This window comes from Lotus japonicus, chromosome 2, assembly GCF_012489685.1.
Source record: "Lotus japonicus ecotype B-129 chromosome 2, LjGifu_v1.2".
In the NCBI taxonomy this organism is placed as follows: domain Eukaryota; kingdom Viridiplantae; phylum Streptophyta; class Magnoliopsida; order Fabales; family Fabaceae; genus Lotus; species Lotus japonicus.
In genome coordinates, this window is record NC_080042.1 from 86,293,453 (window position 1) to 86,317,504 (window position 24,052).

Here is a 24,052-nt window from a genome sequence, read left to right on the forward strand (position 1 = left end):
CAACCACTACTTCCAAGAATACTTGTCAGTAAATGATTCACCTTTTATCGAGAATACCACTGGACAGCTCAAAACCGAGAAGGAAATTCAATTTGCAATCCCATTATGCATCTGCATATATGAACAGTCAAAACCACTAAAAGGGTCAGTCACATTCATTGGAAAAACTTTGGTTAAAATTGAAACCAAGCTTCCCAATTTTCTTACTTGCTTGCTACCATGGCTTCTACCACAACTCAAAAAGAGGAACAGGTATCCCTTAAACTCGTGGTTAAAAAAGAGACCGATAAAGTATTGTTTGCTGAAGCAGGGAAGGACTTCATAGACATTCTCTTCAGCTTCTTAACCTTACCTTTAGGAACCATTGCAAGACTAGTGCAGAAGGACTCAACCACGGGTGCAGTTACTCTTGGTTGTCTCAATTCACTTTATCGAAGTGTTAAGGATCTTGATCAACATTTTCTGTAGACGATGATAATCAAAGATCTGCTATTGCGTCCATCACAATTTTATTGCAGGACTGTGAAACCGAACACCGACGATGACATTTGGCCCAAAATGTACTTCATTTGTGCTAAGGCTTCTGAAAATGGTACTGTTGCATGCAACCAGTTTAGTGCTTTTGAGAATCAGAGATGCTCTTGTGGGAATCTTTTGAACCATCCAGTTTTCATGACACATTTTTGTGGAGGGTTTGTTAAAGGTGATGTGAGTTTCTTAATCATGGACGATTTGACTATCTTGCCTGCAAACTCTATTGAACAAACTAGTTTTGGACTGCTACAAAGCTTAGGAATCAAAAGCACTAGCTCAATAAAGGAAATGGCTGTGGATGTCACAAAGGAAAAGGTTTTAATTTGTTTACTGCATGTTATTTTCACTAACTGATTATGAGTTTTGATTCATTTATCTTCTTTCTTTTTTATGTCAATTTCCTTTTTGTTCTCTTCAGTGAGAACAAATATTACCTTAACACCTTCAAGGAATCTGAACTATTTGATAGAACAATCTTACTTAATTAATTTTTTCATTAAAATTGGATGGCTCAAATATTAAGTTTATCTCTGTTATCTTATCTGATCTTGATTAATACAGATTTCTTAACTAAGTGAATTTAGGAATCTCCTGATTGCAAGTCATCCCAATTTCACTTTCACTCTCTTAATCTTTCTTATTTTTGTATCACATTACATATCATATCACATCACATTAAGTGGGATGTCAACCAGCAAACATTTTAATTTCCTTTTTTTCTTTCAGATTCTGGATCTTCTAAAGTGTTCTCTGTTCTCTAACTCAACACTGACAGATTTGTTCTTAAGGAAGGAACCATTACTCGAAATGCCAAGATTTTTTCCTTGTGATAATCAACATGATACTAGTACTATTGCAATAAAAGTGAAGCTAGTAATAAGAAAATCAGATGGCAAGATATTGTATGCTCATGGAGAAAAAGATTTTGCTGACTTCTTACTTAGTTTACTCACCTTCCCTTTGGGAGCAGTGGTTCATCTTTTGGAAGGAAATTGTTCAGTTGGAAACCTTGATGGATTGTACAATGGTATAGTTAATTTAAGTGCAAACTATTTGATGCCATATGTAAAGAGGAGGATTTTTCATCCTCACATTGCCCCGCTTCTCAACTTAAGAAAGCAGATACCCGCGCCAACTTCCGAGGCACCACGATATGGTTGTTATTATCAACGCAGTAGCTTCAAAGAAAGTTTTCTTCATGATGAATATTATGTGACTGAGGATCTTGTGGGTACTGGTACTTATGTTGAATTGTCTTTGGTGAATCCCGGTTTATATGAAGGATGTGTCAAAGATGTAACAACATACATTGCTACAGATGAATTGCTGGTAACACCAGTTTCTCCAATTTCAGCTATATCTTTGATTGACAGTCTAGGAGTTCCTATGAGTGACCTTAAGGAAATGGCTGTCACCATTGGTGTCAAAGAGGTAAGCCAATTTAACTTGCAACTTTAAGCATGCCTGGATCAATTTATTATTTTATTTTTGCAAAATCACATGTTTCTCTCTAAAATTGATTTGGACTTTATAATCAATTGTATAGAAAGATTTTCAAATATGGATTTTGTTGCTGATGGTACTCCATGCTTTTGTGTTTGATGCTGATTCTGATTTAATGATTTTACTTTATTGTCTTGGTGGTGCAGTGTCTAAGCATCTTGAAAGCTTCTTTGACCTCAAAATCTGCTCTTACTAATGGTCTCTGTCACTTGTTCCCCCCCCCCCCCCCCCAAATGAGCACATAGTTGGAACTTGGAAGTGTGCTTAAGACAGTTTAGACTTTAGGAATTTACTGATAAATTGATATATGAATGTTTTGACAGCTAATGTGGATGACCAGATTATTTGTTGTGAGCCAACTAGGCCTCTTAAATCTTAATATATTTTTTGGCCAATTCATGCTTGCTGGAACTGACCCATGTTTTTTTGAAATCGAACTGGCCCATATTCAAGAGTACTGCTATCATAGTATTTGATGAAGTTACAAGTGGCTAAGTTTTGACCAAAAAAAAATAACAAGTGGCTAAGGGCATGTTTGTTTCCGTTTTCAAAACAGCTGTTTGGTATGACATGTTTTCAAAAATTCTCATTTTCAGTTTTTAAAACTAAAAACCTAAACAGTTAAAAGATGTTTTCAGTTTCTGTTTTTAGTTTTCAAATATAAGTTTACTAAATATTGGAAAATATGTCATTTAACCTGTTTTTTCCTTCCGAAAACTATTATTAGAAACTGTTTTTATTTTAAAACTATTTTTCTGTTATTTTCCGAAAATTGTTTTAAAAACTGAAAACAAAACTGCAACCAAACAGGCCCTAAGTCTATTAAACCTTAAATATGTAAACAATACAAAATTTAATAATATAATATTACTCCCTCCGTTCCAGGAAGTTTGTTGTTTTGCACTATTTTTTAATATCCTAAAATGTTTGTTGTTCTAGAAAACCAATGCATTTTTTTTTAATTTTTCCACCTATACCCTCATTTAATACATTTTCTCTCACTTATCACCTTTAATCCAACCACAACTTTTCTCTATTAATTACATTCTTCTCTATCTAAGTATAATTTAATAGTTGCACATCATACTAGTAAAATTAAATAAGGGTAATCTAGTCAAATTATACTATTAATAATTGTTTTCTTACTCTTTGTGCCACAACCTTAAACTACAAACTTTCTTGAACTTAATTCATTTAACTTCAAATTTTGAGAGATATATAAAGCAAGTGTGAAATGAAATGAGCTAAAATTTAATGACTAAATTTAAACACACTTGTATCAAGTGTTTTATAGTGCCGGCCTGGCTTTATATGGGAGAGTGGACCTACCGTACTCATATCGATTAAATCCAAGGTCTGATTTTGATTCCACAAGTCACTTAATAATTTTGTTCACCTTATTTATTTATAGTAGTTGTTTGTTTCAGCTTTCAACAACACCTATTATGTCGTCAGAAATAGAATAAAACAAAAGGAAGAAAAAGTGTATATCGTTTTTATTTTTAAGTTTTAACTGTTAATCACTTAATTCTATCTGAGTCACTTAAAGATGTTGATTGCCGTCGAATGTTTCCAGTTTCAACCTCCAACAACAGTATCTCTTTTTTATTTCGCAAAATAAAATAAAGCAAAAGCAATAAAAGTGCATATTTATATTTAATGGTGTTGCTCTCATTTGATTGATGAGCTTGTTGTTTCGGCTTGCCTTCATGTTTGCTAGCACACATGCATCACTGCACACGCCATCATGGTTTGTATCATAACGAAATCGATACATGGACTTACAAAAATGGGTAATATCCTTTCTACATATGGTTTAGTGGTAAGTTTAAAAATCATTTAAATATGCGTATATATTATATGTTCAACACTTTCTGTGTATTTGCAGATCATTATTCTAGTGAAATAGGACATAAATTGGGGACAATAAACACTAAAACCTTTCCAATACCATATTATTTGCATTTTTTGTAGTATTGATATATCATCTTAACTATAAGTCTCTAACTATGTTATCTAAACTTTACTCAAAGAGAATCAAATATATATCATTTAAATTAATCATCTGTTGGTCCTATTAAGACAGATTATACATGAGACTTTATTTATACATATCTAGAATCTAGATGCATGTATGAGCTGGTAAGTTGCAAGCTGCAAGTGTTTTTTGGTGGATAAAGTTGCCAGTTTGAAAAAAGTTCACCCTTGGAGTTGGGACGGTGCTTGTGGGCTCACTACACCCAACTTTCAACTTCAGCCTCCAACTCTCCATATTTCTTATTGACCCAAAAAAAAAGTCTCCATATTCCTTCAGGTATACATCAAATAACAAAAATATTATACTAAATAATTAGCGTAATTTCCTAGTATTATCACCCAGGCCACTTGGGGCTCATTGACACGCTTCCACGTAGTTTGGTATTGACAGTTAATGATTTTCTTTTAAACATTGGCTTAGTTTAAGAGCACTTTTTTCCTTTTTTAGCCACTTTTCATTTTTTTAAATTTTCTTTCCCTCCTATTATATTCGCACTAATTAATGTACCCCTAAATTCTTTTAAATGTGTGGCGTACAGAAGAGTACCATAATTTAAATTAAAGAATGCAAAATACTACTACCACACATTTTAGGAAAATATTTTTTGTACCCCTAAATTGTTGTATGAGTTCTTGTGAAATCATTTTGAAAAAAATTCTCAATTTTTTAAATTAAAATCCGAAGAAAATGAGTGTAAGGTCGTGCAGTTAAGTGTGTATTTAGTTTCAGTTCATATACATTTTTAACAAAAAAAATACAATTTTTGAGTGTAAATATGAGAATAACTTCTTAATTCTATCGAGTTAAAAATGCTTTAAAATTCTTCTCAACTTACATCCAAACAATTGAAATTTCAGGACAAGTTGTAATATTACGTGTTTTGATGTAGTGCCAAATGCACCTACATCCAAAAAGAAGATGTGGTGTAACAAAAAAAAAAAAAGAAGATGTGGTGACTCTATAAATAGTTAAATACCATCAAAAACCTCTTAAACACAAAATTGTCTCAATTCTCAAAAGCTGAAAGTCAAACCTCCCCTCTTCCCCTCCCTTCTTCTTCCCCGCTTCTCTGCTTCCCTTTCACTCTTCCTGTATCAAACAATTCTCTAACATACTTTTGTGTTTTTTTTCTTCCTTTTTTCTCTTCTTTTACAGATCGAAAAACAGAAAACAAAGAATGGCAACAACTAGTTCCACACCTCCCAAAGAGAAAGCAAACTTTCCACCCAAACGTGGAAAGATAAAAGCTCAGATATTCAGCAACATGGTCAAACTTGTCACCTCTGCAGTCTCAAAGGCTGAGAAAACCAACGAAAATGGTGGCGGCTCAAGCAACTCAGCATCCTCAACCCCACCACCAAGTGCTTACAACTCCGATGTCGCCTAATCGAATCATGTCACCATCACAAAAACCGATTACTCCATCGATGGTGGTTCTCTTACAATGTTTTTCGGTAAGAGAAATCATCAAAAATATATTAAAGATAAGCATCATCCATGTGTCTGTTCCCTTTTATATTGCAGACGTATGGAAGCTGCTATTACGTTCGTACGGCCTCTATACATATACATACATCTTCTTATTATTACAAGTAGAAGATGCGGTGTGTGGTGTGAAGTGTGTGCAAAATAAAATCTTGTAAAACCCATTTTTAATGGTTTGATCAAGAATTTAAGATTTGTATAATTAGTATGGTTTGTTGTGTGGTTGTTTTCGTTTGCCTTGTACTTGGTCCTTCACCTCTCTGGCTTGTGTTTTTATATAGTCATATCTGGAGGAGGTAGTACTCTGTAATCTTAATTTCTTGTCTTGGTTTGGTTTGGCTTGGTTTGGTTTGTAATTTTCCTAAAAGTGTTATGCTAAACTAGTATTGTCCTTCTACTATTCTTGCTTTAAATTGGCTGCTGTTGGTGTTGGTTCTAGTACTTGGGTTCAATTGTTGAAGAGAATCTAAGTTTTTTTTTCTTTTCTTTTGGGTACTGGGTATACTATGATTACTGATTAGTATTGCTTCAATAAATAATTAAATTAATGTTAAAGCAATGTCTAATATACATATAAGGTGTCGGCTGCGCGCAGGATATTCATGGTAGTTTCCGCATGATGACGAGTTCAATATCCAGAGGAGATAACTTTATCAAGAATATAATTGGTGGGGGTTGAAAAAGCACTAAATGGTGAGGTTGAAAAAGTACTTTCGCAGCAATCATCTCTTGTTTGAAAAAGCATTCAAAAAGTGATTCACCAATGAATAGTTGAGGGTTTCATCAATATTTAAAGATTTTATAAATTGGAAATTGATCACTTTGCTTAAACCTATTCATTCCTCCACTACCTTTCACCCATCACCATCACCCCCACCTCTTACGACCCTGCTCCTCCACCTTCGGTAACCCATCTCATTTGGAACATCTTCCGTATAACTAATCTCCTCCTTATTCTTCCATGGAGATTGAGATCAACATTTTCAAACGAAGAGAGAAAAACTATAAGAAATGACAGTTTTAACGTCAAGATTTAACATCAATCACAACAAAGACATTAATTTTGGTGCATTAGCATTAGTGATGTAAAGTAAACGCTATTAATTGAAATAAGAATTTCATAACTTAAAAATTAGCATTGCATATACAAACACTAAATAGTAGAGTTGTCCATTGGTCGGTTTCCGTCATACTCGAGTCAAAATACTCGGCTTTAGCAAGTGAAAAATACCAAAACACCAAACCCACTATCGACTGATTAGTGGTTACGGGTTGTTCAGATTCAGTTTCTCAGGTGATAGTCTTATTGGGCATATCGAATTTCGCTCGGTTGTAAACTCCTGGACAACCCAACTAAATAACGTTGCTCTAATTCATTTTGACTATCATTGCATCGCCAAGAGCTAATATTAATTAAGTGGGGCGTCTAAACTCAATGGCTCACATTGGAGTGTTAAAAAACAATGTCTATAGAGTCGACTTGACCGACACTAAATGTAAACATATACCCTCTCCTCGCAGAAGACGCCACTCTCACAAACCCTAAAACACTCTCATCCCAAAGCTGTTGAGCTGCAACCCATGTCCCTAACATAAAAACTCGTCTAAGCCCCTCCATTTTGGGCTTTCCATCCAGCCCATAAAGTGTTCTAGTAAAAAACTTCTTTAAGTCCAAAGTAAAAAAAAGAGCGGGATTTGAAGAAAATTTCCATAATATTCTATCAAGTCCACTCACTGATACTCTCACACATCCACACACAGACCACATGACTTTGACACTACTACTACCAGTGACGGGTAAATAGCCAAGTTGGTCCCTGAAAGTGTCCGCCGCCTTCAACTTCGTCCCTAAACTTTCAAAATGATGCTCGTGGCCCCTGGATGTGCAAAATCTCTTTCATCAGCGGTCCCTGGATTAAAAAAAGCTCACGCCGTTAACGGAAAGTTGAGGTGGATTTTTTTTTGTAAAGCCAGCAGCTGATGTGGCATTTCAACCCAGGAAACAAAATAGTTAAATAAAAAAAACAACTTCAGGAAATAAAAAGCTCACCGTAAATTAGTCTTCATCATCACATGAACACCACACCAGTACCTCCTTCCATTCTGCTTCCAAATCCATCTGAGATCCTCACTCCCTAAATCAAATCCAACCCATGAAGAACCCCACCCCCCACCACCGCTAGAAGAGGAGTCAGTGAAGAAGGTCCTCTCTGAAACACCCATTTTCAAACCCCACCAAGTTCTGATTTTGATAGCAGAATCGAAGACCCAAATGCGTCTACTTCAACACCCATATCCGGTTTTGATAGAAGAAACAAAGACCCAAATGCCTCTACTTCAAAACCCACCAGAGAATTTCGAAACAAAGGATGTCAGAGAGGAAATATTTCTCAGCTTATAGAAGCATGCAACATTAGCCGCCACCACTGCTACCGTTACAGAGAAGAGAGAAGACGAAGCAACCAGCAAACAACAAAGCGTAAGAGAGGGAACAGGGACGCAAAAGTGGAGTCGATCTCCATCCAGGAAGCAAAGGGTCAAATTGGTTAACGGTCGAGTCTTTGAGGGTTTATTATCTGATGGGTTAGCGGCGGTGGAATCCTTTTCCTTGCGGTGGTCGAAGTCGAGCTTCCACCCTTGCTGCGGCGGTGGTGGGATTCGTGCGGTTGGTCGCCGCCGATGTCGCCTAATCGGACGCTGAGCCTCCTTTGCCGCTTGGTTCTGATGGGTTCCAAAGAGTTCAGAGTTAGGTTTCCGCCGCCCTTGAGCTGACCCTCCGCCGCATGAATCTCTGTCATTCCACTGCAATACGATACTTCGAATCCGTTGAGTTTGGGAGTGTGATCGAGTGGGTAGAAGCAAGTAACTGAGAAAGTGGGTATGGTGTTCTTGGATTGGAGTGGAAGGGTTTGTTTTGTTTTGTTTTATTTGTTCGTTCTCTGAATAAATTGAAATGATTTATTAGCTTACATGAATAATGAATTCTATTTCTCTATTTTTCCTCGTTCAATTTTATTGGAATTTTGTCGGGGTTTTAAGATTGAAGAAGGTGCAATATGATGGTTATGGAAATCGATCGTTTATTTCTTGATTTTATGATTTGTTGGGTTGATGAATTTTGTTTTTTGGAAGGGAAAAAGGGTTGGGGGTGAGGGACAGTGTGAGAGGGAGGGGATGAGGGTGGGATGAAGAAGAAGAAGATGAAAAAGATGGAGATGGAGGAGGGTGATGGTGGTGGACTGGTGGGGAGAGGTAGAGGAAGAAGGGGGAGAGGAAGAAATTATTTTCAACCATTGGGACTAAATTGAAGTCTTTAAAATTTCCCAATAATCATATGCCACGTCAGCTCTGCCTTTACAAAAAAAAACCATGTCACACTTCTGTTAACGGCCGTTAACTTTTTTTAACCCAGGACTGCTGATGAGGGAGATTTGGCACATTGAGGGACCACGAGCGTCATTTTGAAAGTTCAGGGACGAAATTGAAGGCGACGGACACTTTTAGGAACCAACTTGGCTATTTACCCACCAGTGACCGGCAACAGACAAAAGCTCATTTTGAAAATTCAATTTAGAAAGAGCGCACCCACCGCAATGACCTGACCCAAATGCCATTATAACCACTTCCCCCTTTCAATTTTCAAACCCAAACAAAAAAAATGGAAACCAACGGCGCCGAATCTGAGAACGTGAAACCGGTGGAAAACAACGGCGCCGCCGAATCGGAGAACGTCAAGCAGAAAGGAGTTCCGATCGACGGAGGAAAGTACGTCCAGTACAACATCTTGGGAAACCTCTTCGAAGTCTATGCTAACTACACTCCTCCTCTTCAACCCGTTGGTCGCGGCGCATACGGCATCGTTTGGTTACTTTCTCATCTCTCTCACTCTTCTTCTTCTTCAGCTCAATTTCGATTTTGTTGAACTGTTTCGATTTTCTTCAGCTGTGCTACGAATTCGGAGACCAAAGAAGCGGTTGCGATTAAGAAGATTGGGAATGCGTTTGATAATAGGATTGATGCTAAGAGGACTCTCAGAGAAATCAAGCTTCTCTGTCATATGGATCATGATAATGTGTGTTTTTTGTTGTTGTTGTTGTTGTTGCCATTTATGAAAGAGGAATGATTGTGGTTTTTTTTTTTTGTTGTTGAAGAATTTGGATGATTTTTGTGCAGGTTATTAAGATTAAGGATATAATTCGGCCGCCGGATAGGGAGAATTTTAATGATGTGTATATTGTGTATGAGTTGATGGATACTGACTTGCATCAGATTATTCAATCTAACCAGTCTCTCACTGATGAGCACTGTCAGGTTAGTAAATAGTAACTAGTTGTTGATTGCTTATTTTTTGGGGTGTTTTGGCTTGTATGGTAAATGTAAGAGAAATTGAAAGTGTGTGTGTGAGAGATAGAAGTGATTGAGTGTGTGAATGTGTGTGGTAGTTGATGTCAAAGAAAATGATGTAGCTTGTAAGGCAGTGATGAAATGGAGGTAACCAATGCGAGTTGGCGAGGGTGAAATTGAAAGAGTAATGAATGAAAGGAAAGATGAGGGAGTGCAGTGCAGTTTGTGAGCATGACTGAGTTAATTAAAAGAGGAAAAAATTAGGATGAAGGGAGTTGGTAGCTGCAACTAATGTGTAGCATGTATAGAAGAAAGATGATATGTGTGTTTGCATTTCAATGGCAACTTGAAAGAGCTTTCAGTCCTAATGAAGTGAATTCTTGCTTCTACTACTTCTAATGCTTTGGAGAGTGTGAGAAGTTGGTTTGAGGACAAATAACTGAAATAGAAACACACTTAGGGAAGAATATGTATAGAGATAAGTTTGCATTGGCTTGGTATGCGAAGTGAGAGGAGTTATTTGAGTGTTGTGAGGGTTTTTGAAGGGTCTAACCAACCCCCATTCTAGAGTTATGGGTAAGGCGCAGGGATGGTGATGAGATATTTGTAGGATATAGGACGTCAAGATTTCTTACAGATTTTACAGTGGATATGTTTGTGTTTGGGAGTACGTACTGGAGAGATGGACCAAGTAGGATGTTTTAGCCTGCAAGATTTGAAAAAGGGACTCCGACTCACAAGTGAGTCCGTGTAGGAGTAGGGAAAAATGAAAAGAGTGTGTACCCTCTATGTATAGTCTCCCAGCACGTTGGACCCAAGTTCTTCAGGATCCATTAGGGGCGATAGCTGTCATCATAACAGTGTCTGAGCTCCGATAATTTCAAAGTTAACAAGTTATCCTATCTTCTGTAGCTGCCCTACCCCAGGTGCAGCCCATAAGAGCCATTTGGACTGGGCCTATGAAACTGGTCCTGGAAAGTTCTCTTCCCATAATTGGATTTGGTCATATTGGCCAAATAACAGTGTAAGTGTTGTGTTTAGAATTATGCTAGCATATTGTTATTTTGTTTGTTTGTTATGAGTACCACATAATTCTCATATGTGGTAAGTGCATGCTAGAGGTTGTGAGGTGTGAAAAGGGTATCCTGTGTAGGAAACATCAACACTTGCTCATAAAGCAATTTACATGATTGAGTGCTTTTGAGTGATGAGCTGAGTGCACTTTATTCCCCCTTCCCTTATTCTTGGCCTTGAATGTTATGTGAATGTTTGGCAGTTTGTACAGTGCTTATTTATTAGATAGCTTTGCTTAATTATGGAAATGGAAGAAGAACAAAATGGTATTGGCTCCTCTAAAGTGAGTGGATAAAGAAAGACATCACACCATTAATAGTGATTACCTAATTTGAAAAGTCAATAAAAACAACTCAGCCAATGGTGTGATGATTTACTTTACTCCATAAAGTGAGTGAACTCACTTTAGAGGAGCTGGACCCTACAAGATGTACCTTGCAATTTGTGACCACAACCTAACAATCTTAGTGATATTTGACTGGTGAAGGTGAAACTGTAAAAACGGCCAGAGTGTTGTTCTATTTATATTGATGTCTGTAGTTTTCTGAGCCCTGAGGATCTTGCATAGTTCTTCAGTATCAGATAAACTGATTGTGAACTGTTAGCTTACAGATTTAGATTCATTCATTCATTATATTTTGAACATATAGATTTGACTTGTAACAAGGAAATTATAATTGAATAAGCTTAAGCAATGTGTTAAATGTCATTGCAGTATTTTCTTTATCAACTCTTAAGAGGATTGAAGTACGTCCACTCTGCAAATGTTTTGCACCGAGACCTAAAACCAAGCAATTTACTTCTCAATGCAAACTGTGATCTCAAAATATGTGACTTTGGGCTTGCCAGAACAACCTCTGAGACAGACCTTATGACCGAGTATGTTGTGACTCGTTGGTACAGAGCCCCTGAGTTGCTACTAAATTGTTCAGAATATACTGCAGCTATTGATATATGGTCTGTGGGCTGCATTTTGATGGAGATAGTTAGAAGGGAGCCTTTGTTTCCTGGTAAAGATTACGTTCAGCAGTTGGCGCTTATAACTGAGGTATTTGAATTTTGTCCTCTCTTCAATATTGGCAGGAAAATATAACATGCTAGGGTTGTTCTTTTCTGAAATCTTGATGGACAAAGTTCTCATATTTATCTCTCAAAACAGTTATTAGGTTCACCAAGTGACTCAGATCTTGGATTCCTCAGAAGTGACAGTGCAAAAAAGTATGTTAAGCAGCTCCCATATGTAGAAAAGCAGTCCTTTGCACAGCGATTCCCTGATATGTCCCCATTGGCAACTGATCTTGCTGAGAAAATGTTGGTTTTCGATCCCGCCAAACGGATAACTGGTAAGCCTCTTCATGTTTGTTTAATAATTAATAATCCTCCTTTTATATAGTTCTTATTCATTTCCTTGTAAGTTTTACTTTTATTCTATGGTTATGTAGTCGAGGAAGCGCTGAATCACCCCTATATGTCAAGTCTTCATGAGATCAATGAGGAACCGAGTTGCCCAGCTCCTTTCGTCTTTGATTTTGAACAGGCAAATTTGAATGAAGAAGATATAAAGGAGCTCATATGGAAAGAGTCTCTGAACTTCAGCCAGGATCAGGTTCAGGAATAGTCTTGTCATAATGGTCTTTTTCTGTCATTAGATTCTATGGCACAATGGCATTTCATAATACGGGTTACGAGTTGAGTGGGAAAGTAATTTAGTTCTGCAAAACATGTTATGAAAATGGTTCTTTAGAGGTTTGGAGTTGCAAGAATATGTGGTGCTGGTGATTATGTAATCTGTAATCAGAGATTAGGGAGATGGGTTCTCCCATTCAAGTTTGTCCTGAAAGGGCTAGGTCTTTGTGTTTACTTTTTTTCTTGGGTGGGATTATAGTACACCCTTTGGCATTGGTGATTGTTATAGATGAGAGAGGGGCTGCCATGTGATGCCTCCAAGTCTTTGTCTTTGCCTTCGCATTGTATAAATCCAAATATAGTAGTTATACAGAAGTTGTTAAGGATAAGCCACAATGAAGTGGTTTTTTGGGTGCTTACATGGTGGTTTTGTTTTCAATTTTTGACTGTTAGATTCAGGTCATGAGCCAATCCAGCTACCAGTAGGCTGAGTTGGTATAAAAGTAGAATCATGTTTTTCCTACTAATTTGATCATACTCACTTAGTGTGTGTTTGGATTAGCATTTATAGAATTGATATGTCAAAATTGAGTATTGTAAACGTGAGTTAAAATAATGTGATTTATGTTTGAGTGCACCTATTAGAAAAGAGATTTCTTTGAGAGAATTTGTTCGGTTAGCTTTGATTAGAATTGTTTTTAATGTAATAACTAAATTGAGTATGAATACACCAATTGAATGAACAAAAGAGTAAACAAAGGAAAAAACTAATTTCACTTTTTGGAAATTGATTCTATTTATTTTATAAGCCCATCAACATCAAGTGTGATCTATACCTGAGTTTGGGCCCAAATTTTATTGTGATAGAAAATATTCAAACTTGTGAAAATCTATTATCCAATATCCCCTATGTTTTATGCTTTAAAATCAATTATGAGGTTGTCTAGTGATACAAGGTGGATTCGATTCTATTCGAGCCACCTATATCCAGCTTTTATTTTACATATTTTTTGAAATTTTAAAATTAAACAAAACTATATTTTTCAATTTTTTTCCAAAAAGGATAATTATCATATTGTGAGATAGATGTATTGAGTCTTTAACGAGAGTATCAAATTTGATTTTGATGAAAGAAATTTTGAAGAGTCTAAAATTGATATGAAAAATCTACGTGGAAGTTTATGTGGACTAGTGGTTGGGTAAATTTTTTGTCACATAAGCTTTATGGCGCTATAAGAACCATTTCAATTAAACAATTTTTTTCAAAGAGAAAAAAATTATGAATTTTTTTCAATAACCATTTTAGATTTGGTTGTAAAATTCAAAGAGAAACAAACATATTTAACCCTTTTTAAAATTGTCTAAAACAGATAGTTTTTGCCATGGTATAATAAAATTAATAGTTTTAGTGAGATACCCTCCTTGTGTGCCAAATCTAAAGGCTCTCTACCATTTGTCTCTTGGAGCTTTATCTGTGGTCATCCCCCTTAGCAACCAGAATCCCTTATAAAGAAAGTCACTAGAAATATGTGGTTCTAGATTGTTGTCTTACAAACCAAAGCGTATAAGCACGTGATGTCGAAAAAGGTAATTAACAACTCAAAGAAGTTAAGACTAAAAATGAAGGAATCCCATTTCCCCTGGAAAATGGCCCAACTTGTTTATTTAATCTTGTTATTTTCCCACTTGTTTTTCTTTTTTGTGTACCTGAGTACTACATGTTAATGTTCAATGTGCGTTTGACAGCCGCGTTTGACTTGGAGTTCAGTAAGTGAAGTTATTTTGATAATCTAGGCACTTATATTTCTTCAGGAATGAAATGATAAATCAACCTAAAAACCAATGTCAATTATAGGAATGACAATGAACACATAAAAGTAGCAATGGGCAGATAAAATATTGATGGAAACTCTCTAAAGAATTTCAACGACACAACTTACTTCCTTCCAAACCTAGGACAAATTCCCAAGGACCATATGAATAAATAAAGCTGTATCTCTCATTCTCATCCTCTAAATTAAAGTATGGAAGCACCATCAAGTACACTAGGTACGTAGCATCATCCTTTGTCATTTTTCTCATTTCTTGCAAGCCATGCACAATAGTGTCTTTTGATTCTTATCCACACACAAATCAATGCATGTTTGTAGAGAAGCTACTGGCTAGTGTACTTGTCTTATGCGCTTTTGATTACATTTTGACGCACAATCAAACACCCATAAATGAATAGTCTAGACAAATTCCGTCACGCACAAATAACCTACTAGTAGAATAGCAGATTCACAAGGACCACAACACAAAAGTGATATAAAGGGCAAAAAGATCCACTAGATTATTGAGTTAAATATTATGATATCACCAATTTGGTCATCAAGTCGTAACAATTTTTTATCGCTGGAAGAAGAAATAATTATGAAAAAACCCTAAAAATGCAACTGTTACATCAGTCCATCTGTCAACTTAAGTCAACTAATGGTCTGAGACAAATTGACTACCCAATATGATAGAAGTCACACTTGTATTGGAATTCACTTCTAGCCGGTTTTTGGTTAAATGAGCCATATTTACAATTTTTATTAGTTTGAGTTTTATTTTCAGTTTATTTTAATATATAAATCTAGACTATTCCAATTATTAGGATAATGTCAAATGTTAGATAACTCTTGAGAAAAATAAATTGCACCCGTCATGAATCGATTTATGAATCTCCTCTACCCAACTCATATGTTCCCTAGCTCTTACCACTTGAGATTTCTTCAGCTTTAATCGAGTATTCAACCACTTGACTATTTGTATCAAAAAATTGTTCGGATTCACTTACCTATATAATGTGATTTTTTAATATTGAAAAATTAATCTCATAATTGCCGATGGTATATAGTAAAAGAAAATTAATCTAAATTCTAAGCAGGCCTGGCTATTAAGCATGGTTATCAGAACCGGACCGGACCGGCCGGTTTGACTGTTGGAATCGGGAACCGGACTCGTGGCCGGTCCAAAACGACCATAGAACCGGGTGACTTAAAAACCGGTGGAGAACCGGGAAACCCGGCCAGAAACCGGTAAACCGGTCCAAAACCGGCGGTTTGGGCGGTTCAGGCGGTTTAGGAAAACTGCTATTTTTTTGGCACGATGAACTGCATTATACAGAGGCAAAAAAAAAAAAGAACAGGAAGAAGATGGTTTTTTAGATTTGGTTCCCTACTGCGAGCAAGACTATACAAATCTGAAAATATGTAAATGAAATCCTGTAAGAGTGAGAGAAGGTTGAGTTTTATAATTTAGAACTCATTCTTTTGAGCCACTATTTTCCATTTTTTTGATTCTTTTCTCTCTTTTATGATTTGGGAGTGAGAACTGAGAAGGTTACCTAACTGTGTTTTACGGCCGCAGCAAGATTGCAAGTACTTGAAATTAGAAATAATAGGTATTAGGGTTTTGTTGAATCTTTTAAACATGTGGGCCTATTTTTATTAGATGTGAGAGCAATTACTGGGCTGCCATTTTTTTTTTTACGTTATGCACCTATCTCCAATAAAGTGATTAAGAACTAGTATCTCTTTAACTATTTAATATTTTGAGAAAAAAACTATTTAATATATTATACTAGTACCAGACTTAAAATATATTTAGTTTATGTACCAAAAAAGTACCAGACTTAAATTATCAATTTGTTGAGTTGATTTTCAAACTATTAGAAATCAATTTGAACATTTTTTTTTGAAACAATTTGAACATTTTTAAAGTAAACAGAAATTTAACTTCTCTATGAAGTTTGGTATATGATATTTAGTTGTTGTGGTTGGGTAATTTTGATTATATATGTAATTTTGATTTTTTTATGAATATTAGTTTTTATTCAATATTGCCTTATATATTACATATATTTATTATAAAATGATATTTTTTAATTAATAGCGATAATACCGGTTGGACCTCAGTTCAACTACGATTGAACTAATGAACCGTGAACCAGTGCCCTCACCGATTTGATCACCGGTCCGGTTTTAATAACCTTGCTATTAAGGGTAGCAATAGTTGTGAGAGATATTAAAAAATGACACCCTTGGCGTCAACTTGCTTGCAGATTTAAGGGCAAACCTTTAAACTCAAGGTGAATGAGCCACGTGGTGGGATCCAGATCTTGAAAGATTGCATTCGATTCTCGCCTCTATAACCTCCCAGCTTTTGATTTTATTTCTCCAACTCACTCACACCATCAACCTCCACGTTCTCCGGGTCCCACATCCCACATGGACTCTCGAGCCATTCACACCTCCATTTCGTCCACGTCAGCTTCCCCCCAAAGAATATCTTCTCTTCTCTCTCCTCTTCTCCCCTTCTTCTTCACCTTTTCCCTTCGCTATTTCTCTACCAGTCAATCCTCTTCTTCTCCTCTTCCTTCACACATGAAAACATTCTTCTCCGGAACAAGAACACGCAAGAAATGTTAGAACGCTTAATCGCTGACTGATTTCAATTTCCTCAACATGATTGCTATTTTTTGAAACTAGATTTGAAGCTTTGACTATTGTGTTCTTTATTGTTTTTTGATTTTTTTCTTTCTTCGAAGTTGTTGAATCGAGCTTGCGTATGGAGGCTTGGTTCTTGCCAGTGAAGCCGTCAAGGTCTGTTTCATCATCCTATCAGTTTTCTGTTTTAATTTTTGATTTATTTCTTGTTTTGATTTTACTGAAAACAATAATCAACGATTGGAATTTGGAAACGAGGCTTTAGATTGTGATTTCTGGAATTTTTTTGGATCTGTTTGATGCAGATAAATAGAATCTTCATTGTTATATATATTTTTGATGAGGTTTTAAGTTAACTGTTTTTCAATTGAATTGAATCTGTGTTCATTTCCTAATTTCTGAAATCTTGCTAAATTGATAATATCTGTAAAGAGTGTCAGAATAATCATAACTGTTCTATAAGATTTTTAGTTTCAAACTTATATTCATTTTTCATTAGTTGTTTTTTGAAAAGGAATTGGCAAAAATCACTGAAACAAAAAGAAAATTCAAACAAAGAATATGATATTTGAGAAGCTAGCTATTTGAATTTGTGGAGTCTTTGCTGTTATCTCCATGTAAAGTGATATGTGAAGAGTCTTTCAATATATGCATTTGTAATTAGATTTTGTCAGCGGTTTTAGCAACGATGATGAGTGAGTTTAGTATTTGCATTCATTTTTCAGGGTATTGGTATTAAGGAAAGGTATTACCTTGTGCTGAGACAGAAGCTTTGAGGGTTCTTTGTTGCAGAAACAGGTTGTGATTCTGTTTCGTTAAATTTGCTGTGAATTTTTTATTTTAGAGCTTTTGATTACTATCTGGGGCATGGAGTTTGGAGGTATGGATCTATATTTTTCTATCTTATCCTCTTTGAAAAATAATTATGTTTTTATTATCAAATCTAAATTATGTTTAGTCCGTTAACAATGATGTTGGAAAAACACCAGGTATGGGGTATTTTGTCTCTCAGAATCATGATTTTGGAAAAAAGTGCCGACTTAACTGATATATAAGGTTGTGTTTGCAGATCTTGATAGGTGAAGGTGCTAACATACGGAGAATCCAGAATTCACTTGAGGTCGTGTGGTCCTGTTAATTCCTCACCATGTTGTTTTTTGGATGTGGTTGATATAAGCTGGTCCAATGAATAATAATGGGAAAAGAGGTTCGGGAGAACAAAATCATACGCTTTTTGAAAAGAAGAGTCGAACTAATGGAGTAGTTAATGGAGGGCTAGGCTCTGGATCATCAACTGAAGATAACACAATACTTAATAAGGTGACTGCAGCTGGAAACAATGGCTTGAGAGGACGGATTCAAATCCAAGAGAGTTTGCAGGTTTCACAACCACCTCAAGGTCCAGCAGACACATGCTGGGGGAGATTTCTCCCTGTAAGATCGATAAAAGTTCTGCTGGTGGAAGATGATGATTCAACACGCCATGTTGTACATGCTCTGTTGCGGAATTGTAGTTATGAAGGTATTACTATTGTTTTAATGTTTAATCGTGCCTTGGAACTTGAGTGCATGGTTATACTATCATGTTATATATGTAAGTACTACCAATATGATTGGCATGCAAAAATCATATAAATGGGAATTCATTTTCCATACCAATTTAATATACTTATTGGAAAATTCTTGCTATACTATTTAGCTTTCTTTTGGAGTTTCAACCACTAATAGTCAGTGTCTGCATAAACTTTAGAGTGAGAGCTCAGCTGACATAAAAAGAAGATTTAGTCTATAGATGTAAAACTGTAAAGTTTCTTATGTATATGAAGCATTTAAGTTTCAAATTTTTGATCGGTTCTAAATCTTTTGCATGTATTATGCAACCTTGCTTTATTTTCTGTTGCAGGGTTCTTGGCTATGGATCCACTAGGGTGGTCACAGTATTGTTGTCCAATATTTGGAGTCACGTATTTATCTCTATTGCAGTTTTAGAAGATATTTTTGTATGTTTTATGTTGAAACATGGTAACTTATGCGTGGAGTGAATAGTCCTTTGTGATAGCAGTAAATTTTAAGCTGAAATCTGAGGATAATGCTACTTAGTTTGCTGCAAAGAGACCATTTTTCAATCTTTTTGCATGCAACTGTTAATAAGTAGCCAGACTTGGGCCATGGGCCTTGGGGTAGTTTTAATTGTACCTTTATATCTGTTTTATTTTTATGTAAACGAACTGAATGTCTAACAATTAGGTCCTTAAACAATGAAGGCCGTAATTCTTAAAATCTATTTTCTTCACATGTGGTATTTACAGTCACTGCTGTTTCCAATGGTCTTCAAGCGTGGAAAATCCTAGTAGATCCAGAAAGTCACATTGACCTTGTCCTAACGGAGGTAGCTATGCCTGTTTTATCTGGAATAGGTCTTTTGTGCAAGATCATGAGCCACCAAAGTCTAAAGAATATCCCCGTGATCAGTAAGGGCCATTCCAAAATTATACTTTGTACTAAATTTAAGTATATATTTTCAATGACTATTGCTCATTTTCTCATCTTGTTTTGTTTTACTGGTTGCGTTGACTCGCATGCAGTGATGTCCTCTCATGATTCTATGGGTATAGTCTTTAATTGTTTGTCAAAGGGCGCAGTTGATTTTTTAGTGAAACCTGTTCGGAGAAATGAACTTAAAATCCTGTGGCAGCATGTTTGGAGAAGATGCCACAGTGTGAGTTACTTTATATTTCTGTCTCAAACATGTAATGAAACAAATATGAGAATGTTATTTCCCAGCTGATTAAAGGATCAAATGAGGAAGATATATAGTTCATTACCTCCTTTCTAGCAAATTGAATCTTCTTTTTGCATAGAGAAATTTGCCTTAAAGAAGCAGTAATGAATTAATGTAGCTTATCTAGTTTCTGCAGCATGATATTTATATCGAGTTTATTCTTCAATAATCAATGCCATTACTCAGTCTGAATTAATTTACTTCCTCAGTCTAGTGGTAGTGCGAATGAAAGTGGGACACAGCCCAGAAAATTTGCAAAGTCAAGAAGTGATGATGCATCTGAAAACAATAGTGATAGCAGTGATGACAATGACTATGGAAGCAGAGGTTTAAGTGTTCAAGATGGAAGTGACAATGGAAGTGGCACTCAGGTATTGCACAAATCTGATGACATATATATAGATTTATACTAATCGCAGTATTCTGTATCAATAGCATTTTTTGCTCATGAAAATTTGTTTCAAAATGTAAATTTCAATACTGTTTGTTAGTTTTCAAATATTGACATGAGAAGCCAGTCAGCATGGATGACTACAAGCCAAGGTATCACTGAGCCATCCAAAAGTGATGATTTATGGTTTTCAAAATTGAACTCCAGTATGTATTGAGTTTAAAAGAGTAGTAATTTCATACAAGGGAATTTAAAGAGTACTGAACTGGAGCAATTTGATATGGTTGTTTAGATTGAAATTCAGTGCAAGATCTAAATTTCTGGAGGAGTCATATGGATCTTGAAAGCGTGTTGTCTAGATACTGGGACAGACCAATGAATAATGTTACCAAAAAAAAAAAACTATTTGGGCTGCAGTTGACAACAATAAGAAATGAAGTGATTAACACTGGTCTCTGTTATTGCTCCAAAAAAATGAACTATAATATTGTTTGTAGGAATTCCGAAATTGTTACTGCCCCATATTTATTTATTTATGTAAATGCCCAAAAATCACCGTAAGGCTTCTATTTTATGTAGAGTTCATGGACTAAATGTCTAGCTCAAGTTGGCAGTCCTCGTCCAGTTTCACCTCATAAACAACCGGTTGATGCCCCTGATAGTACATGTGCCCAAGTGACGCATACAAAACCTGAAAAAGAGAGCCATGAACTGATTGATCATCTTGGTATGACTTTATAGCATCTATTCTTTTATTTACTTATCTATCTTGATTTCGATATTTCACCCAAATAAGTAATTACTTACTGTCCAGATGACGTTGCAATGGGTAAAGACTTGGCTATGGGAATATCTTTGAATATGCAACAAAAGCATCCGCTTGAGGGTCTGTCAAGCAATCCAACCGGTAAAGGGATAAATAAGATGTCTGATATAGATGGTTTGCAGATGAATAAAGGACAAAGTAATGTCTGTAAAAAGGGACAACCAGAATACAACTGTGATCAAACCAGGGCGCAGGAAAATCAGGCTATGAATGTTGTTGATGTTACTGATAGCAACAGCCCCCAGGGTGAAAGTAGAGATTTGAACACTCCAAATGGGTTTTCTGGTTTCTCACAAAGAAAAGCAAGTTCTTGTTTCCAACAACACCCATCCCTTGAACTGACTTTGAAAAGGCTAGGTGAAGTAAGAGATGTTAAAAGTGTATCAGGTGATGAATGCAGTGTTTTGAGGCATTCAGATCTGTCAGCATTCTCAAAGTAAGGAAATTTGCAATCATAACTACCTTCTAGAAGCAAACCTTGTTGCATTACATTGGTTAATAACATTTTGGGTTTTTTTTCTCTTCATTCTGCAGATATAACACTGCTTCTTCTGCTAATCAGGTGATGTTTTAGACAGTACAAAGTTTATATGTTGACGAAAATTAATTTCTTGTATTTGAATACTCGTAAATTGATATTTACTTGATATGATATGATGTTTTGCAATAAATTAAAACACAAATCCGTGTTTATACTTCTACAGTTGTACTTATTCTCAATCCATAATAAATAAATGATGAAATATAAGAAAATATGGAATAAATAGTTCAGAAGTCACCTGGGAACTCTAAAATATTCTAAGATACAATATTGATTTTATGAGATATTTTTCATATATGCAACTGCAAGCATGAAGTAATGATAACAACATGCTGCTACCTGCTGCTGGATAACAGCGTTTGGCACCAAATATTAATCTCTTGGCCGACCCTTATGTTATCTCTATCTTTTATCAGGCTCAAACTGGAAATGGAGAAAGCTGTTCCCCACTAGACAACAGCTTTACACCGAATGCAGACACAATACACAACTTTCCATCTCATTTAAGGGGCACTCCTCCAAATCAACAGTTTAATGGGAGCAACAATAGCAATGACATAACCTCCATGAATACATATCTTGGCACCAAACCTGAAGAATTTGACAAGAAGCCAGAGTACACAATTGGGATTGGCTCGTTTAATTCTTCTGAACTCCAAACTGTGCAGAACAATGGTATCTCTTCATCTCAGAAGAAAACTTCTGCTGCCAGGGAAGAATATGCAGAAATGGCTAAAGGACAAGTGCGGGGCTCTGAACAAGGATTCCAAGTCGAGCACACTCGCCATCAGCATCACCATTATAATCACATTGCCCACCAAGCTGCTAAAGATCTTCGACCAGACCATGATCTCTCAGTGAAAAGCTCGACCAAAGCTGCTCAGCAATGTATATCATCAAATGTGCGTGGACCAGCAGAAACTAACGCTTTTGATGGAAATGCTAATGAGAGTGATCATGGGAGTAACGGACAGGAGGGAAGCAATACCTTGACAACCAAAACGATAAATTTGGAAAACAACCATGTGATAGCTGCAAGCTTTGAAGTTGAAGTTGGTGTCGTTGATAGGAAAAACACCATGAATGTGGCAGATGAAGAACGAACTGCGTTGAGGGAAGCTGCCTTGGCAAAATTTCGACTAAAGAGAAAAGAAAGATGCTTTGAGAAGAAGGTAACCTATATCTTATTTCACCGTCCATAATATGTTCACTAAAGTTCTTTGTTGCAGGTGTTTGGGAATAAAGTTTTAGTAATATCCTGCTCATTGTGTTACTATAGTTTCTACTGACTGAATTGATGGCCTTATGAGATCCTATCAAGATGGAAGGTTCTGTTAATAAAATCCAATTATACGAAAACATCCTATGAAAATATATTGACATTGAGATTATCTCTTTCTATCCCTAGTTATCTACTCTCCGTTATGGATATTTTATGCTTGTGCTAATTTATCAAATTAATTATGCTTTATCTTAAATAAAGAGGTTCCTGCCTTAAAAGCTACTTGTATGAGGTGTATGTTCTAGTCAACAACCTAACTTCATTATCAATAAGCACATGATATTGTAATATGCCAACATAAACTTTACTTGTTTCAATATTTGGGAGTTTTGTTTACTTTTCAGGTTCGATATCACAGCAGAAAAAAACTGGCAGAGCAGCGGCCACGTATAAGGGGACAATTTGTACGACGAACTGTGTATGTGCGTTGCTCGGATTCATAGTTGATTTTGTTCTTTTGTTTCGTTTATATAAGTGCTGGGTTAACTTCTGTCCAACTTTTCCCCCCAGGTCTGATACCACAGAAGAAAAAGATAAACAAAACGAAAACTTGGTGTCTATGGATAATTCTAGCGATGTTCCGCAATAACACTGGTTAAAATGCTGATTGCTATTTAACTGATTTCTTCCAGTAACTGCTTCGAGCTTCTTGCTATCTGAGTTTTGCACGTTCACTTGGGAAGATGCTTGAAGGCTGTGAACTTAAATTGCCCACAGGTTGACCTATGATGAAATAAGTTTGTCATGTTAGCAGGGGCGGAGCCACCGGGGTGGCTTACCGGTGCTCCGCACCCCCGTGAATTTTAATTTTTCTTAGCGATACTATGTAAATTTTTTTTCTAGCACCCCCGTAAACGATAATATAAAATAAAAGTCAGTATGAATCATAAATAACATGGTGGTCCAGTGGCAAGCGTTATTGCCTTTAGTCTATGGTTCCCGTGTTCGAATCTTGCTTTCCCTGTCGAACCCATTCCCAAAAGAATACTGTGAGAATAAATTACCACTAAACTAGGTGCGACTCTTGTACTTTAATTGATGTTTTAAGTTATTTATACATTTAATTATTAACATCATTTTTTTTGAAATAACATCATTGATCATTATGATAAATATTTTATATTAATTATTATGTGTTATTTTCTCTTATTTTT

At 36.0% G+C, this 24,052-nt stretch overlaps 3 protein-coding genes across 3 annotated transcripts; all 3 read left to right on the forward strand.

Moving 5' to 3' along the window:
* The first annotated feature begins 219 nt into the window (after window positions 1-219).
* On the forward strand, window positions 220-2,416 carry LOC130737173 (uncharacterized). The gene is made up of 5 exons (XM_057588935.1): window positions 220-464; window positions 519-849; window positions 1,261-1,965; window positions 2,184-2,241; window positions 2,361-2,416. The coding sequence occupies exons 1-5, from the start codon at window positions 220-222 to the stop codon at window positions 2,414-2,416; spliced, it is 1,395 nt and encodes a 464-aa protein (XP_057444918.1).
* A 6,734-nt stretch (window positions 2,417-9,150) lies between these two features.
* Window positions 9,151-13,023, forward strand: LOC130740467 (mitogen-activated protein kinase homolog NTF6). The gene is made up of 6 exons (XM_057593094.1): window positions 9,151-9,424; window positions 9,503-9,632; window positions 9,734-9,871; window positions 11,694-12,026; window positions 12,138-12,321; window positions 12,421-13,023. The coding sequence occupies exons 1-6, from the start codon at window positions 9,219-9,221 to the stop codon at window positions 12,594-12,596; spliced, it is 1,167 nt and encodes a 388-aa protein (XP_057449077.1). The 5' UTR covers window positions 9,151-9,218; the 3' UTR covers window positions 12,597-13,023.
* A 3,877-nt stretch (window positions 13,024-16,900) lies between these two features.
* Window positions 16,901-23,831, forward strand: LOC130740468 (two-component response regulator-like APRR3). The gene is given in 13 exon segments (XM_057593095.1): window positions 16,901-17,053; window positions 17,178-17,232; window positions 17,802-18,299; window positions 18,302-18,598; window positions 19,386-19,547; window positions 19,662-19,795; window positions 20,068-20,229; window positions 20,829-20,976; window positions 21,064-21,511; window positions 21,610-21,637; window positions 22,033-22,788; window positions 23,243-23,316; window positions 23,409-23,831. Coding segments are annotated over 11 exon segments (2,316 nt in total). The 5' UTR covers window positions 16,901-17,053; window positions 17,178-17,232; window positions 17,802-18,271; the 3' UTR covers window positions 23,488-23,831.
* The last annotated feature ends 221 nt before the right edge of the window (window positions 23,832-24,052 follow it).